Raw genomic sequence first — 14,828 nt, 5'->3', positions numbered from 1 at the left:
GAGGGACATGCTGTGCCCCATGGCTGTGCCCCATGGCCGTGCCCAGGATCCCCCTCCTCTCCCGCCCTCTGGCCTTGCCCCTCCTGCCCAGCCATGGCAAACATTTACCAACAGCGCTGCTGCCCTGGCGCCGGGCGTAAGCAAACCCTAAACCTTATCACGGGAAGGGGGGAAATCAAGTGCCCCACCATCAGAAACCAGATTTGCACCACCCTTTACCACAAGCACCATGCTTGCAGAATTGTGCCTTGCATGCTACCATTGAGTTACATATTAATCCTAGATAAGCAGAATAAGGCTATTGAGTGAGCTCAGCAAGGGATGAGAGCGTCTGCAGCCCTGAGCTAAGCAGGAGTCAGGACCGCTTGGGGCTGCCAAGCTGGAGTTCTTCCCTACCGCCCCCAGCCCTGGAGAAGGACGAGCAGTGCAGGGGCACATCGGGGAACAGAACGAACCCTCTCCCTCCATCCCCTCCTCCAGAAACACCTTTAAGCTCCTCACACGCAGCAGCAGCTGAAGTTTCTCCAAGTTGTGTGTTTGCCGAGGGATCTCAGCGCTCGCTCATCCCCATGAGCAACAGGGCGGGAGGGGGGGAGAAAAAACAAGTAATAAACTAATCCAATTCACCCAGAAGTCAGGCTCTGCAAACAGGAGCCAGACATCTCCCTACCCTGGAACAGATAAACACGCTGGAACGCGAGGTCGAGCAGCCGTCCCCAGCCCTGCGTGGGACGTGTGTCCCCCGCGCTGCAGAAACCCTCGCAAGAAAGAGGCATCACTTGGCAAATGAGGTGGGGAATTAATTTCTAATTGGTGGGTGCATCCGTCTGTTTGGGTTCAGGAGCAGGATTTAGACACGGTGGCTGTGGGAGCCCAGCACAGCACCCAGGGGCTGCTCCAGCCCGGCCACAGCTGGGCCCAGGTGGGCAGGAGCAGCTCGGTGCTTTGCCACCACAGCAGAAGACCGAGCTCTGGGAGAGCCAGGAGCGCGCTGGCACCCTCCTGCACAACCAGAGCCTGAGCAGAGGCAGGACAAGGCACTGAGGCCCAAGGGGACACTCAGCATGCAAACAGGGAGGGTGGGATGGTCGGAAATGCCACCCCGAAAGCAAACAGCGGGCAGCTCCTGCAGCAAGGCAGGGCTGCGGCATTGCCCTGCCCCGGCCTGCCGGTCTCAGACGCGCAGCAAAGCCGCTGTGCTCACCTGAAGCTGCGGTGATCCCAGCCTGGGCTCCCTGCCCTCACCCAAGCAACCCCCTGGACCATACACAGAGCTCAGGTGTTTCTGACCCCTCTCTATCCATTTCAGAGTCTCCTCAGCAACATCCCCAGATCACTAGCAGGAAGTTAAGAGAAGTGCATCAAGCTTGCCATGAGGTTTTGGGGACAGTTATTTCTTTAGCATCTTAAAGAAACACACCAAACCACCACATTTCTCAAGGTGCATCTCACGAAGCCGCAGCAGAGCGGCTCCCCAGCAGCCCCAGGGCTGGGGTGGGCAGGGGCAGCACGGCACTGCCCCGCTCAGGATGGCTGGAAGCGAAGCCAGCTTCATCGGGGGCTTAACCACCTCCTCCTCTCCCTCTGCAAACACCCCCCGCACTTCAAATGGGCAGGGTTGGCTATGGCAGACACCCCCAGGTCTGGAAGCGCTACAGGGAAGGAGCTGATCAGGGCTGGTGTCCCAAGCACCCTGCCCGCAGCAGCCCCTCCAACCCACCAAGCACAGCAACGTGGCCGCCCATCCTCCTCCTCCCAGCTGAGGAACCAGCCCTTCCCTCCATGGTGGATAACGAGATTTTAGATTATACCAATTTATCCCCTCAAGTTACTCGATTTGCCCAGGTTGTGTTTGTTTCTCCAAGGTATTACGGCTGAACAGCATTCTCCTCCGCTCCCCCACCCGCCACCCAGCCAAGCGCTGGCAGCGCTTTGCAAACACAGTCCTCCGAATGCCAGGTTGCTCTTCAGCAGCATCCTGCCGTTTGGGGGATTTTCGACCCGGTCCCAAGGCGGATGCACACGCAGGGCCCGGCGTGCAGAGCGGGGAGGCAGCCGGGGAGCGCGGCACAGGGGAGAAAGGGCTGGTGTCAGCACCCGCTGCGAGCCCTGCTTTGCTATCAGCTTTCTGCAGTGCAGCAGCAAACGAGACAATTACTATGTTGACTGGCACTTTTTTCTGTTTTAGTTAGGTGAAAGCAGGGTTAACAGAGCACCCTGAAGCTGGGAAGGCCCTCCTGGCACAGCTCCCTCCATCTGCTCTGACCAACCCAGCAAACAGAACAAGACACCCCATGGCTGCAGCCCAGAAACTGTAAGACCCCTCGATACAACCCACAACACCAGAAAGCTGGTGCTGACGGGATGATTGCAAGCTAGCAAGCCTGCTGAGGCCTCTGAAACACAAAAGGATGCTTGACCAATCTTCGCCTGTAATTAGAAATGCAAGTTAGGGCAGGATGACGGACAACAGGTTTGTGCTGGAGGAGAACAGAGGCAAAGCCTCATTTGCAGGTTTGATTAGCAATAAATTAAACAGGGGAACACTTTCCACCCGGCTGTCACACAGGAGCTCGGCTGGCCCTGCACGAGGGCTCGGGACACGCTCCTCCAGACGAGCGTTTGGCTGGGTGGTGGTTGCTGTTCTCAGGCAGTGCCGACAGTCACGTCCACAGCGCGGGAGAGCCCCGAGCTGCGGCTGCCCTCCTTCCGTCACACGGCAGCAAGACAGAAGGTGGTTACTGGAATAAACTTCTCTTTTTAAGAAAGAGGAAAGGTGATTTGAATAGCCGGTGTGTTTTCAACAGCTTGCTCGACTAAGCCAGGACAGCTGGCTGCGTGCAGGTGGAGCGGTGCAGGGCGCGCGGGCAGCACGCTGATGTGGACACGGGGACAGGGCACCTGCGGCACCAACGCACCTTGCACAGCAAAAACCCTTGTCTTGCAAGAAAGAGACAGCCATGCACCTTGGACAGCCTTGCCATACCACGCCAGGCCAGCACAACAGCTGTTCACTAGAAAATCACTTTAAACTTGCCTCACTACCTGCTTACAGCAACGCCTGGGTCCTCCTTGGCACACATGCAGAAATCAGCCCTGCGCAGCAGGTCTGCTGCCGCGGCCACCACCCCGCGCTCCCGGGGCCCAACTGAAGGTGACGGCCTGACGGCCAAAAGCCAGAGCACATCCCTTACCTGCCAGCATGGAACTTCATGTACTAACATCTGGAAGCATGGTTTCAAACTGAAAGCTAGGAAAGAAAAGCCTTTGTCCCCCCAAATCCTCCAGGAGGGTCAATGACTAACAACGCGCCTCCCCATCGCTTCAAACTTTTCCCACCTGGCTCTGCATTTTGGTCAATGCTGCAGCCCCAAACCTGCCTGATGAACCACCTGGCTCTCTAGAGCAAGCCTCACCTCAGAAACACGCTCAGTAATATTCTCACTCAATAGCTGGTCTCCAGGCTGGCATTTTCGAGGGCTTTCATCCATTTCAAATAAGGCAATGAGCTTAGCCCTTGATTAAATACATAGCATAATCCACCTAAATCTTGTTAGCTGAGAAGCAAGTCGCTCTTCTCACTAGTTGCAGGTGGCGTTGTGTTTCTCCGCCAGGCAGAAGCAGCGGGGCAGCCGGTGATGGCCGCGAGAAGCCACACTGCTGGCCAGGGCTGTGAGAAGCCACGCTGCTGGCCACGGCCACGAGGAGCCACGCTGCTGGCCAGGGCCGCAAGGAGCCACGCTGCTGGCCAGGGCCGCAAGGAGCCACGCTGCTGGCCACGGCCGGACCCGAGGCACAGGATTCCAGGGGATCCTTCTGCAAAGCTTCCCCCTGTAACAGGCAAAAGCCACCCATGGGTAGAGCTTGCCCTCTCCCTCTTGGAGGGCATAGGTAGGGTGCCTACAAGCTGGGCCCTGTAGCCAGGGCAGTGGGCAACCAATAGCCAGCAAAGTGCTAAAAAAAATCCACAGCAAGAGAAATGACTAGTGTAAAGGAAGCCACGCTGCAGCACGGCAGGAGGATGTGCTGCAGCTCTGGAGGAATTTCACACCGTATCGGTTGTGCTTCCCCTTCCTGAGGAGGAAGGAATGGGGAGCACAGCGCTTGCAGAGCCCCGGCAGAAAGAGCCGGGTGCCGAGCGGGAAGCATGCCATGACGAGGGTGACTATCCCACTGCAAACAGGCTGGCGCTGTCCCCAACACTGGGACACGGGACAACCAAGCAGTTTAAGAAGTCTGGCAAAAATAAACCTGCCTTCCACAGGCAAGCCCCACTCCTCTACTGCTCGGCTCTGGTACAACCGCGTATATTTACAGGTGAGTCTTTCAAAGCACGCAGAGGCGAACACCAACTGGGGAACACTATGCGGATGCTGTTCCCAGCCCTGAGGATGCTCTTTCCCAGCCTGGGGCAGGAGGCAGCACAACCCTGCTCCCCACCAGCGACTCCCCCTGCAGCCGCTTCCACCCAAACAGAAAATCACACTAGGACAGGGGACAGCAGAGGTTTGCTCCCAAGATTATACTGTGATTATACTGTATTTATTATGTGAGTCATTAGGAGACAAACTCACTGAAAAGCATTCTTGCTCCCTGTCTCTGTCCAGGTTTCAGCCCCAGCAGGTAGGGAGCTGATCCTCACCCAGAGGCAGCAGCCCTGCAAACCCCCCACGCTGCACGAGCAGCTCCAGGGCTCCCTGCAGCAGCCAGGCACGCTTCAACAGCCACGGGAAGGCTTTTGAGTTAATTTAACCACGTTAACACGTTATGTGGCTTCTGTCATTTCAATTACCTTAAAAAGCCCAGGCACAGATCTCAGGGGGTGCAGAGAGGAAGAAAAAAAACACTGATTTAAGGAGGGGATTAAAAAAGAAAAGTCACGGGCACAATCCCGAAGGACAATCCCAGGCAGATCAGGATGAAAAACAACTTTGCAGGATTTCAAAGCTAAAAACCAGAGCAGCCAACAGAGGCGATACCTGCTCTAATGAAATACTAGCCAGGAAGGCTCGGCGGAGCAGACCTCACCAGTCACCAGCTGGCATAGCCGGAATCGGCCTTTTGGCATCGGTCTCCTCACCCAGAGCCGGGCAGGGGAACTGCCCGCAGAGAGCCGGGATGATAAATGACAGCAGTTGAGCACTGCAGGGGCATTTCAGCGCTCCAGAGGCTGCTGCTATAACAATCTTCTCTGACTCAGCAGCTGAAAGGGACGCCGGGAAGGAAGCACCATAAAAAAAAGAGTCATGCATTATTAATATGGACTCTGGCAGCAAGACATGAGTCGGAAAAACACTGAGGGGAAACAAAATAAATACGACTGCAGAATAAAAGCGAGCGGCGCGTGTGGAAGCGTTTCACACTGCTGTGCGCGCAGGGCTGCCGCGGCTGGGCCACCCCGAGCCCCGCGGGGACCCAGCTCCACGGGAGCCCTGCGCGCACACGGGAACGGCGCAGCCCGTTCTCTGCCTGGCAGCAGGGTGCTGCAGCCCCAGCACAGAACACGCGCACACCTCGGGCACGGCCCGCGCCAGCTTCAAGCTACAGCAGCTCTGGGCCTTCCTGCTGTGGGATAGAGCCGTTTGAGCTGCGTTATTCACCTGCGGTCTGTGCATCGCCTGCCAAGCGCCACCAGCCTCCCCGCTCACGCAGCCCCAGCGCTGCCCGGTGCTGTGGCAAGAGCGGCCGTTGCACAACGCGGCCGAGGCTCCTGCGGCAGAGCCCGCTGACGCAGGGGCACGACGGGCAGAACAGGGCTGAAACGCTTTCCTTTTCCTGTCAGGTAGGTGAGGGAAAGAGAAACAGAATAAACGGTTGGTACTTGACTACCTGGTGCACTGCAGTGTTTGCTTTCCTCTTCCATTCTGTACGCTTTGGACATTTTTTTTTAGAGGCGCTTTATAAACATTAGCATCACATAGCTGTCTTCACTCTCCACCCCAAATCCTTGCTCGAGACACGGCTGCTCCCAACCTGCTGCTGAGGGGAGACACCGCGAATGAGGAGTCTGTGCTGTCCTGTTGCAGGCATCACGTGGACCTCCGCCAGCTCCCCCTCCTCGTTGCAGGTACAACCCTCCGATCCCTGCGCAGGAGCCTTTTGGCAGCGCATCAGCACATGTGAAGTTTCAGCACAGCTTGGTCCCCAGCCCCTCCAAAGCAAAGGAGGTGGCTAATGCAGTGCCAGGATTCAGGAGGTTCCTGTGCTCATTTGTATGGCGGTAGCATTCAAGTAAAACCGATCAATTATTTTTGCCATAGAACTCCCTAGGTATGCAGACAGACACTTGCTGAAGCCTGCTTATGGCACAGTCCGACCTGCAGCTGTGTTTCTGCCTGTATTTGCTTTCTTCCATTCCGTGTGCGGTGACATCCTCCGTGCGGAAATCCGTGCCAACCTTTCCCTTTCGGATCAGAAAGGCACAGGGAAGGAACAGCTTTGCAGGCGCCTCCCGCGGTGGGCCGGCAGCACACGGCCCAGCGTCGCACGGACACGCACCGGCTCGGACGGAAGGAACACGGCGGTTTCCTGAGGCAGCAGAACAGGGAAACTGAGGCACAACCCAAAGCAAAACCCCATGGCGCTATTTGAACCCACATCCCCTGGAAGCAGCCTGTCCCCAGCAGCAAGAGCTGGCTGGATGGGGACAGGCACCCCGGCTGGGTCCCCCCACTGCAAGGGGGACTGGCCAGCACCCCAACAGCACCTTCAGAGGGGTGCAAGGATGAGACCTGCACAGGGCAAGAGGTCTGGAGGGGTCTGTGCCAGCCTGGGGATGCCATGGCAAACCAGACTTGCAAAGGGAAGTGCCCATTGGTTTTGCACCTCAAAACAAAAAACCTAGAAAAAATGGGCTTTAGGAAGTGACACACAATGTGGCCACACGCACGCAGCTAAAGCCCAGCCCAAGCAAGCGCTGATCCCCCTCGTCTCCCCACATAGCCAGGAGTGAGGCAGGAGCTCAAACTGAGCTTCTTGCACCCCTGAAGTAATATATACAAGCCTCGGAGACACAAAGTGCCAAAGCGGCTACACTGATGCTTGTGGCCTCATACAAAATACCCGTAGGCACTACAGGGCACAAGGGATCCCCAAACCCACCTGCTCCCCTGGCACAACACGTCTCTCATTCACTTTTGAACAACACCAGCATGCCCCAGACTATTCCTTTTGTGATGGAAAAAGGGCACCACCATCCTGCCCATCGCTCTCCACACCCTGGCTACACCCACAAGGATGCTGCTGCCCACCAGGATGGGGACCCACGTGCTGTCCCCACATTGCCCCTGGAGCCCTTCCAAGGAACAGATGAGGATGGCCGAGGGCGGCTCTCCTGCCGGGCACTGACATCACCCTTCAGCTTTTCAGGCTATCTTTCCTTTCAAAATAATAGCAGCTCCGAAGTAACGCTAAAAACCACAGTGTTTTTTAATATTCTCAATTTCACGTTATCCAAAAAACACGTCACAAACATCTCAAAGATTCCTGATTTGGGGTTTTTCTTTGCATTGTAACAGCACAGTCCACTGTGCGTTTGCTGCTCCATCTCTCAAAGCAGGACAAATACCCACAGGATTTATAGCAGGTGCTAGAAAGCCTTCAAACACACATGAAGCACCCTAACGCACCAGTGTTCAAAACGTTGTCAGACAAAACCACGCTCAGAACAACAGTGCAAATGCAAAGGAGAAGGAAATGCCAGTATGAAAATAAACTTTACTAAAATAACCCAGCAGAGGTTTTGTCAAAGTAAACACACATTTTATTGTAACAATGATGCTTTAAAAATAAAGCTGTTCAGGCAGAGACTTGCTCGCTCTGTGTGGCTCTGCATCAGTGTCTCTTCCAGACCCATCTGTCCCCCGGTGCTGCCACAGGGGAGCAGAGGGCTCTGCAGAGCCCGGCCCAGCCACAGCACACCGGCCCCAGTGCCACCAGTCCGTGTCACCACTGCCACCCTAGTGGGGTTCCCCTGAAGCTTCAATAAAATTAAGCCTTTAGAGGCTCCCCGTGCTGCTTGGATGTTAATGTCCGCCAACAGTAACGGCTCTTAAAGAGGTGCAAACATACAGCTCCATGGTGCTTGTCTCCGCTCCCTGCAGCAGTCCCCAGGGTGTCCACTGTACCCTGCAGAGCAGATGCTGCCCAAGTTAATGCAATTAATTAGTCCACCTAGAAAACAGGCAGACGATCAGCTCAGGAAACAAGGCAGCAGCGTCACAGCCCTCGTCTCCACCACAAGTGACCAGGCGCTGGCCTTCCATGGTCCCCCAAGCCCACGAAGATCAGGCCTCACAGAAGTCTGAGCTGACAGCATTAATGGTTCCACCACAAGGTTTGATCTATTGCAAATCAGTGACATTTTGGTGCACTTAATTTGCAGTAATTAACTGGTACATGGAAGCTTTTGTGAGTGTTGATCAGCTCCCACAGGCCAGGCCTTCCAGAGACAGACACATGAAACCCAAACTCTTCACATGCTCCCTGAAGTTGAAACACCCAGCAAGCCACCAGCAAACCCAGAGCAGACATGCCTGACACACAACACAGGTGCTTCCAGGCAAAAAGACCCCAGTAATCCACCCGCCCTCAGGACACCCTTGCAGTTTGCTCGCCTTCACCAAGAGGTGGTCTCCAAGCAGCGCTCTGCAGCACCAGCACATCGGATGCATCAGCACAGGAGCAGCTCCGTGCCAGCAGCGCTGCAGCCGCTCTCCTGCCTCGTGTGCCCTTCCAGAGACCCGCTGCTTGAAGAAAGCAGCGCTACCCAGGCAGTTATCTCGCACAGCTGCCGCCGGTCTCCTTCCACACGTAGCACCGGAGATCCCGAGCTCAAGTTCTCCTATCAAGGAGCACTCGAGGATTTCTTAATACCCCCAGTCGCTGTCGGATCCGATAACTGCAAAAACCTCGGCGGGACACGCACAGACTGGGCTGGTCCTTTCTTTGGTTGTGAAGGGCTGCCTGGCGGATCTCTGAGCGAGACGAGGGTGGAGGAGGGTGGAGGAGGGTGAAGGAGGGCAGCGCTGCCCGCGTTTCATAGTAAGAAAGACCCTTACGCTGCAGAGGGAAGGCCCGGAAGATGAAAGCCGGGGCTACAACAGCACAAACCTCGGCTCGTTATTCCGAGCGGCACCTTCCCCTCCTGTCCCTGCTCGGGCAGGGCCCAGGCACCCAGCGAGCTGCAGAGACCCTGACGGCACCCACGCGGCTGCCTGAGCGAGGCTGCCGCAGCCTGCTGTGCTTCCCCGGCGACTTGGGCATTTTTTTGCCATTTTCCACGCTGGAACTCCTCCGTGCTAAGATTTGCCAGGCTGATGCGTTAAATAACCAAACCAAATCAGCCATATTTGGCCATACACTCACAAGGGGCCAACGCAGCAAACAAGCTGCACAAAGGAAGCTGTGGGCTTCCCCAGCGCTGCCCTGCCAGCCGAGGACATGCAGCGAGGGATCGGTGTTTCAAAGCACTGCTGCCTATCAAAATCAAGTTCTTCTTAACTCGGGGCTAACACTGCTACCTTGTGTCCTGCACAACTGCTCGGGAACAACTCCTGCTAAGTTTTGAGGAAGTAAAACCAGGATGAACTACAACCCTCACCCAATAAATTAAATTCTCTGCATCATTTTCCCACAACAGACCCATACAAGTAAGATCCCTGTGCAAACTGAATTTATTTTTTCTTTTAATTAAACAAAAAGGCTCCAACATCTGGAGGGACAAGGGGAAAGCCAAGAGCAGCCACCTGAGTGCCAGGGAGGGTCAGTGACCTGGCTCCGCCAGCCACGCAGCACCCCCTGCCCACGGGGACCAAGTCCAAGGCCAGAAAAGTTCCTACTGTTGCAGCGAGAGTTATCAAGACGAAACAGCAACTCGCAGCGCAAGCAGCTTGTAAAAGCTTTACTGTTCTCAGCTGCATGAAAGAATCCCCTTGACTGCCCAGGCCCTGTTAAAAGAGTATAAAACCAGACATTTTTAGGGAAGCCATATGAGCCACCACAACTTGAAAACATAGGACAGGCAAGGACTGTGGCCCAGCTCCTTGGAGGACCTGAATTCAGGAGTAGAGGCTGAGACTAAACAGAAACAGCTTCTCCAGGTGTTCCAGCTTGAGTCGGCGCACCCTTTGCACCCGTCATCCCCGCTCCGGCACTGCGATCCAGGTACAGACAGAATAACTCTGGGAAGCCCATTTCTGCACATTCCTTCCGGAGAAGCGAGGGGCACGCGAGGCGGCTGTGCCAGGAGGTCAGAGCCTCAGTGCCAAGTATGAGCCTCGGAGACAAAACACACTGAGGTGCCCACCAGATTCCAGAGTGGGACAAAACAGTTCACCCAGCACCAAGCTCTGCTTATTCCAAAGACAAGGCCAGCGCAACTTCTTGTTAAATTGAAACGCAGTCTGCCATGCAGCCCTTTACCCCGCTGCTGCCGCTTGCTCTGAGCAAGAGTGATCTCCCACCTGTACAAGCATCGCCTCGAAACTGCTGTCTTGGCTTCCCTGGCAGGCAGCGGGGACCCCAGCAGATCTGCGAGCAGCTCCTGGAGCCTCCAGCCGCTGCATCTCCACCAGCCTCGCTGCGCCCCGGCCCCGGCGCGCCGCGGAGCAGAACAATCGGCCGCCTCATCCCGCGCACAATGGCCACGATGAGACAGACCCACATAATCACCCCAGCCACGGCCGGGACAAAGGCAAGCGGGCGCCGAGGAACAGTGCAGAATAAAAACGGAGCATGCTGTTTTCGTGCCATCAGCTTGGTCCCTGGTAATTTACTTTCCAAGGTGGCTGTGGGAGCCCAGGGATGTAAATCATTAGGGTGGTGTGTGGGGAGGACACGCGGGTATTGGATGTAAGCGCTGGGAAGGAGGCGGCACCGACTATTTACCTTGGACTGCTCTGCGCAAACTTGAGGCCACGAGAAAATTTCAGTTCTGCAGGAGTAAACCTTGGTGAAGGAGGGAAGCAAGGAGCTACCCCGGCATCGCACAAACCCAGGCGCAATGCAAACACAGGCCCCCGCTCTGGACTCCCTGTGGGCACCAAGCATGGAAATTTGCTGACAGTAAACATGAATTTCTCCCTGCATTTCCGTCTCGAGCAGACCGTGGGCACACCGGCGTTATCTGGTTTGCAAGGAGTCACACACAACGGCCGGCTGGGCGACAGGCCAGAACCGCGACAGGCAGCCCCGCGTCCAGGCTGGGCTCCCCTTCCCCGTCCCCAAAGGGCACCAGGAGCAGTTTTCCAGCTTTTCCAGCCAGCAAGGGAGCCAGCAAGCATGTCAGCTCCGCGCCAATGCGCTGAGACAGCACCCAGAAGTGCAACTGTCCCAGTTTTCTCCTGCCACTGGCACACAACAAGCCTCAGCAACACCAATGAATTTCCCCCCCCCCAAACCAGGGGCCTCGGGGACAGGCTCAGTCCCGCTCTGCCCCTGCCCTGGTGACAGCACAGCCTGCCAGCTATGCCACATCCTCGCTGCCATCCCACCACGGGTCCCAACCCAGAGGAGCTGATGCTGTCCGGGAAGGGCTGGCTGGCTGCAGCCCCAGCACTGCGGCCGCTGACCCCCACAAGCGCAGGTTTGCTGTAGAGGACCCTTCCCAGCAGCACGGAGCAGATGAAAGCTCTTCCAGGTCCAACCTCCAGCTGGTTCAAGCTCACTCGCAGCTTCAGGCCCCGTTTATTTGGATTTTTTAATTAAGGTACGATCGAGGAATGGATTAATCACTCCTCTGCCCATGGTTTAGCTGATGAGTTGCAAGTCCTTCAACTGCTTCTCCAACATGTCCTGCAAGGGATGGTTTTTGGGCAGAGGAGTCTCCAGGCCATTTGGTGGCCAAAGAAGATCAGCCGAGCCCTACCCAGCGCCAGAGGCGGCGGCGGGCAGGCCGAGGCCCGGAACACCCTGCTGACGGCGTTTCTCCATCACACACCACATGGGCGATTTACTAAAATCCCCAGCTCTACTTGTGTCCCATCTCACTCACTTTTCTCCCAAGCTTCTCCTTACAACTCTGGCCTGAAAACAAACTCCCTTCGAGGGCTGGGAGGATGAGCCCAGCCATGCTGGAGCACTGCGCTGGCCTTTCATAATGGAACATTTTTGGCTGAAAGAAAAGGGGGGGAAAAGAAAAAGAGGAATCAGATCTTGTGTCACCTGATGGGGAGATGACTCAGATCTCCGACATCCACGGGTGGGTGGGGACAGGACCACCTTCACTTCTCTGCTTTCTCTTCCAGCACTGCAGATAGCAACAACATGGGGCGGCATGTGATCATGTCATCTGAGGTCCACGTAGGGAAAGGGCTCTGGGTACAGAGCTCGTTTTAAATGGCATTTTATACTCTACAGCATCCCCAGCACCTCTAGGACTGGTGACCATGCAGAAGCAGCAGAAAACGAATTAGAAAACTCTAAAGAAGGAACAAAGCCATCCTTACAAGAGAAGTTTCCTTCTGAAACTGTACAGCTATTCCCTCTGGGCCTGGGGAAGCCTGTCCACAGCCGTGCCACAGCTCTTGGAGAAGACATCCCCTGTGCCTGCCCTGCAAAGGGCCACAGGATCCACCTGATCAAACAACTGCCAGTCCACGGCTGCACGTGAACGGGACGAGGCAGGCTGTCTTGAAAGGGGGAGCAGGCGGAGGCCGCACCACCAGTTAGCACCAGTATGAAGCACCCAAGAGATGCAAGACAGCAGCTTGGTGGCCCTGAGGCCAGCCTGCAGGACGGCCACCGGCCCATCAGCACAGCAAAGCCCTGGGCCACCAAGCCAGGGAGGAGCGTGGTGGGGAGGCCCAGGACGTGTGTCCCCGCTCAGGCTGCAGCCGGGACACGAGCGGGGTTTCACACACCAGCCAGCCTCCGCTTAGCCCCACAAGCGGCTCCCGAAGCCCAGCAGCAGCCACAGGACATCATCTGTAAATAAAGTCACCTTGAAAAGCACACAAAGGTCTCCTTGGGATGGTTAGGCTAGGGATGGCATGAGCGATACCAATGACATTTCAAGGAGAAACTCCCATCCACAAGACCTCTTTTGAAAGGATTGTTTTTATAAAAATTAATTGTTGTCAAAGTTCAATTGAAGGCCGAACTGCGAGCCTTGGCTCCTTGCAGAAATGAGATACACCGTATGAGGACAACAGCTGCTTTCCGAGGCACAAGTCTTCCCGCATCTCACAGGAAGCGGGCACGCAGCCCCACCAGCCCTGGGCACTAATTTGGCACACAGCTACTCCATTCCCCGTGAAGCACACTATAGAAAAGCAGACAGGAACGGGTACACTCTCCTTCTCAGATACACACTTCTAATAGCCCCACTTGACGAAAAAAAAGAGTAGGATTTCCGCCAGAGAGCGAGTTGAGACCACAAACACTTGGACAACACTCCGCTTCTCCCAAACACGCTGTGGGGCAGGCAGCTCGCCGCCCCCTGCTCGGCTCCCGCGGCGGCTGCGCTCCGGCCCCGCCAGCCCGGGGAGCCCCGCGGGGAGCGCGGCCGGTACCTCCCGGCAGCGGGGACCGGCACCCCCGCGTGTGCCCGCCCCGGAGGGCACGAGTGGGCACCGCGCACCCCGCGCCGAGCGCTCCCCCGGCTGCGGGCTCTCCCCAGGGCCGGCGGGAGGCGGAGACGCGCTGCCCAGCGCCGGGGCACCGCGGAGCCGCCGGGCCGGGCCGCACCGCTCGGGCAGCGGCCGCCGGGGATGCCGCGGCCCCCGGGCCGGCCCGGATTACTCAGCGTTTCTAGCCGGAGATGGCGTGCCCCCAGCCCCGCGCCCCGGGCCTCGGCCCGCCGCTTACCGATGCCCGGCGCCACATAGACGAAGTAGAGGAATGAGGAGGAGAGCGAGAAGAGGAAGAGCGCGGCCAGCAGCGAGCGCCGGGGCAGCAGCCGCCAGGCGCCGCAGGGGCCGCGGGGCCACCGCATGGCCGATGCGCCGCCGCCGCCGCCCTGCTGCCGCTGCCGCCGCTCACATGCGCCGAGGCCCGGCGGAAGGCGCCGCGCCGGGGCCGCTCCGAGCCACCGCCCGCGCCCAGCGCCGCCGCATGAATGAGCCGCGGCGGGGCGGGGCGGGCCGGCCGGAGCGGGGCGGGCGGGGCGGGGACCGGCTGCGAGCTCCCGCCGCTGCAGTGCCCGGGGATCCTCGGCAGGGACCGCCCCGCCCCGCCCGCCGCGCTCCCGGGGCCGCCCGGCGGCACCGCTGGTGGTCCTGGGGCCACTGGTCATGGGTCAGGGACACCGGGCAGTGGCCTCGGGACACCTGGACATGGACCTGGGCACCGCTGATGACACCGGGCGATGGCCTCAGAACACCTAGCCGGGAACCCGAGACACCCGCCGATGGTCCAGGGACACCCTGCAGTGATCCTGGGACACCCAGCAATGCATTAGGACACCAGGCTATGGTCCTGTGACACCCAGCAATGACGTTAGGACACTGGGCTGTGGTTCTGGAATACCACTGGTGGTCCTGGGACACCCAGCAATGATGTTAGGACACTGGGCTATGGTCCTGGGGTACCATTGATGGTCCTGGGACACCCTGCAATGACGTTAGGACACCAGGCTATGGTCCTGGGGTACCACTGATGGTCCTGGGACACCCAGCAACAGCCCCAGGACACTCAGCAATGGCCCAGGGACACTGGGTCATGTTTCTGAACACCCAGCAATGGCCCCAAGACACCCAACAACTGATCCAGCCATGGTCCTGGGTCACCCAGACATGGCCCAGGGCACCCAGTAATGGCTCAGGGCACCCAGCAATGGCCGTGGGACATGCGGCCATGGTCCTGGGGTACCCAGTAATGGAGCTGGGACA

At 57.6% G+C, this 14,828-nt stretch overlaps 1 protein-coding gene across 1 annotated transcript in view; it reads right to left on the bottom strand.

Annotated features, from left to right (window-relative positions):
• Window positions 1–13,933, bottom strand: part of B4GALT5 (beta-1,4-galactosyltransferase 5) — a gene marked incomplete at both ends in the record, with an annotated part of 31,334 nt that extends 17,401 nt beyond the window's left edge. The window contains one exon of the mRNA XM_080354662.1: window positions 13,807–13,933. Coding sequence (XP_080210788.1) covers window positions 13,807–13,933 — 127 coding nt within the window. The remainder of the gene's footprint in view (window positions 1–13,806) is intronic.
• Between the last annotated feature and the right edge of the window lie 895 nt (window positions 13,934–14,828).

Source organism: Nesoenas mayeri, assembly GCF_963082525.1.
Source record: "Nesoenas mayeri genome assembly, chromosome: 16".
NCBI lineage: Eukaryota > Metazoa > Chordata > Aves > Columbiformes > Columbidae > Nesoenas > Nesoenas mayeri.
The sequence above is the reverse complement of the archived record's forward strand: the minus strand, read 5'-3'. Positions and strand labels throughout refer to the sequence as shown.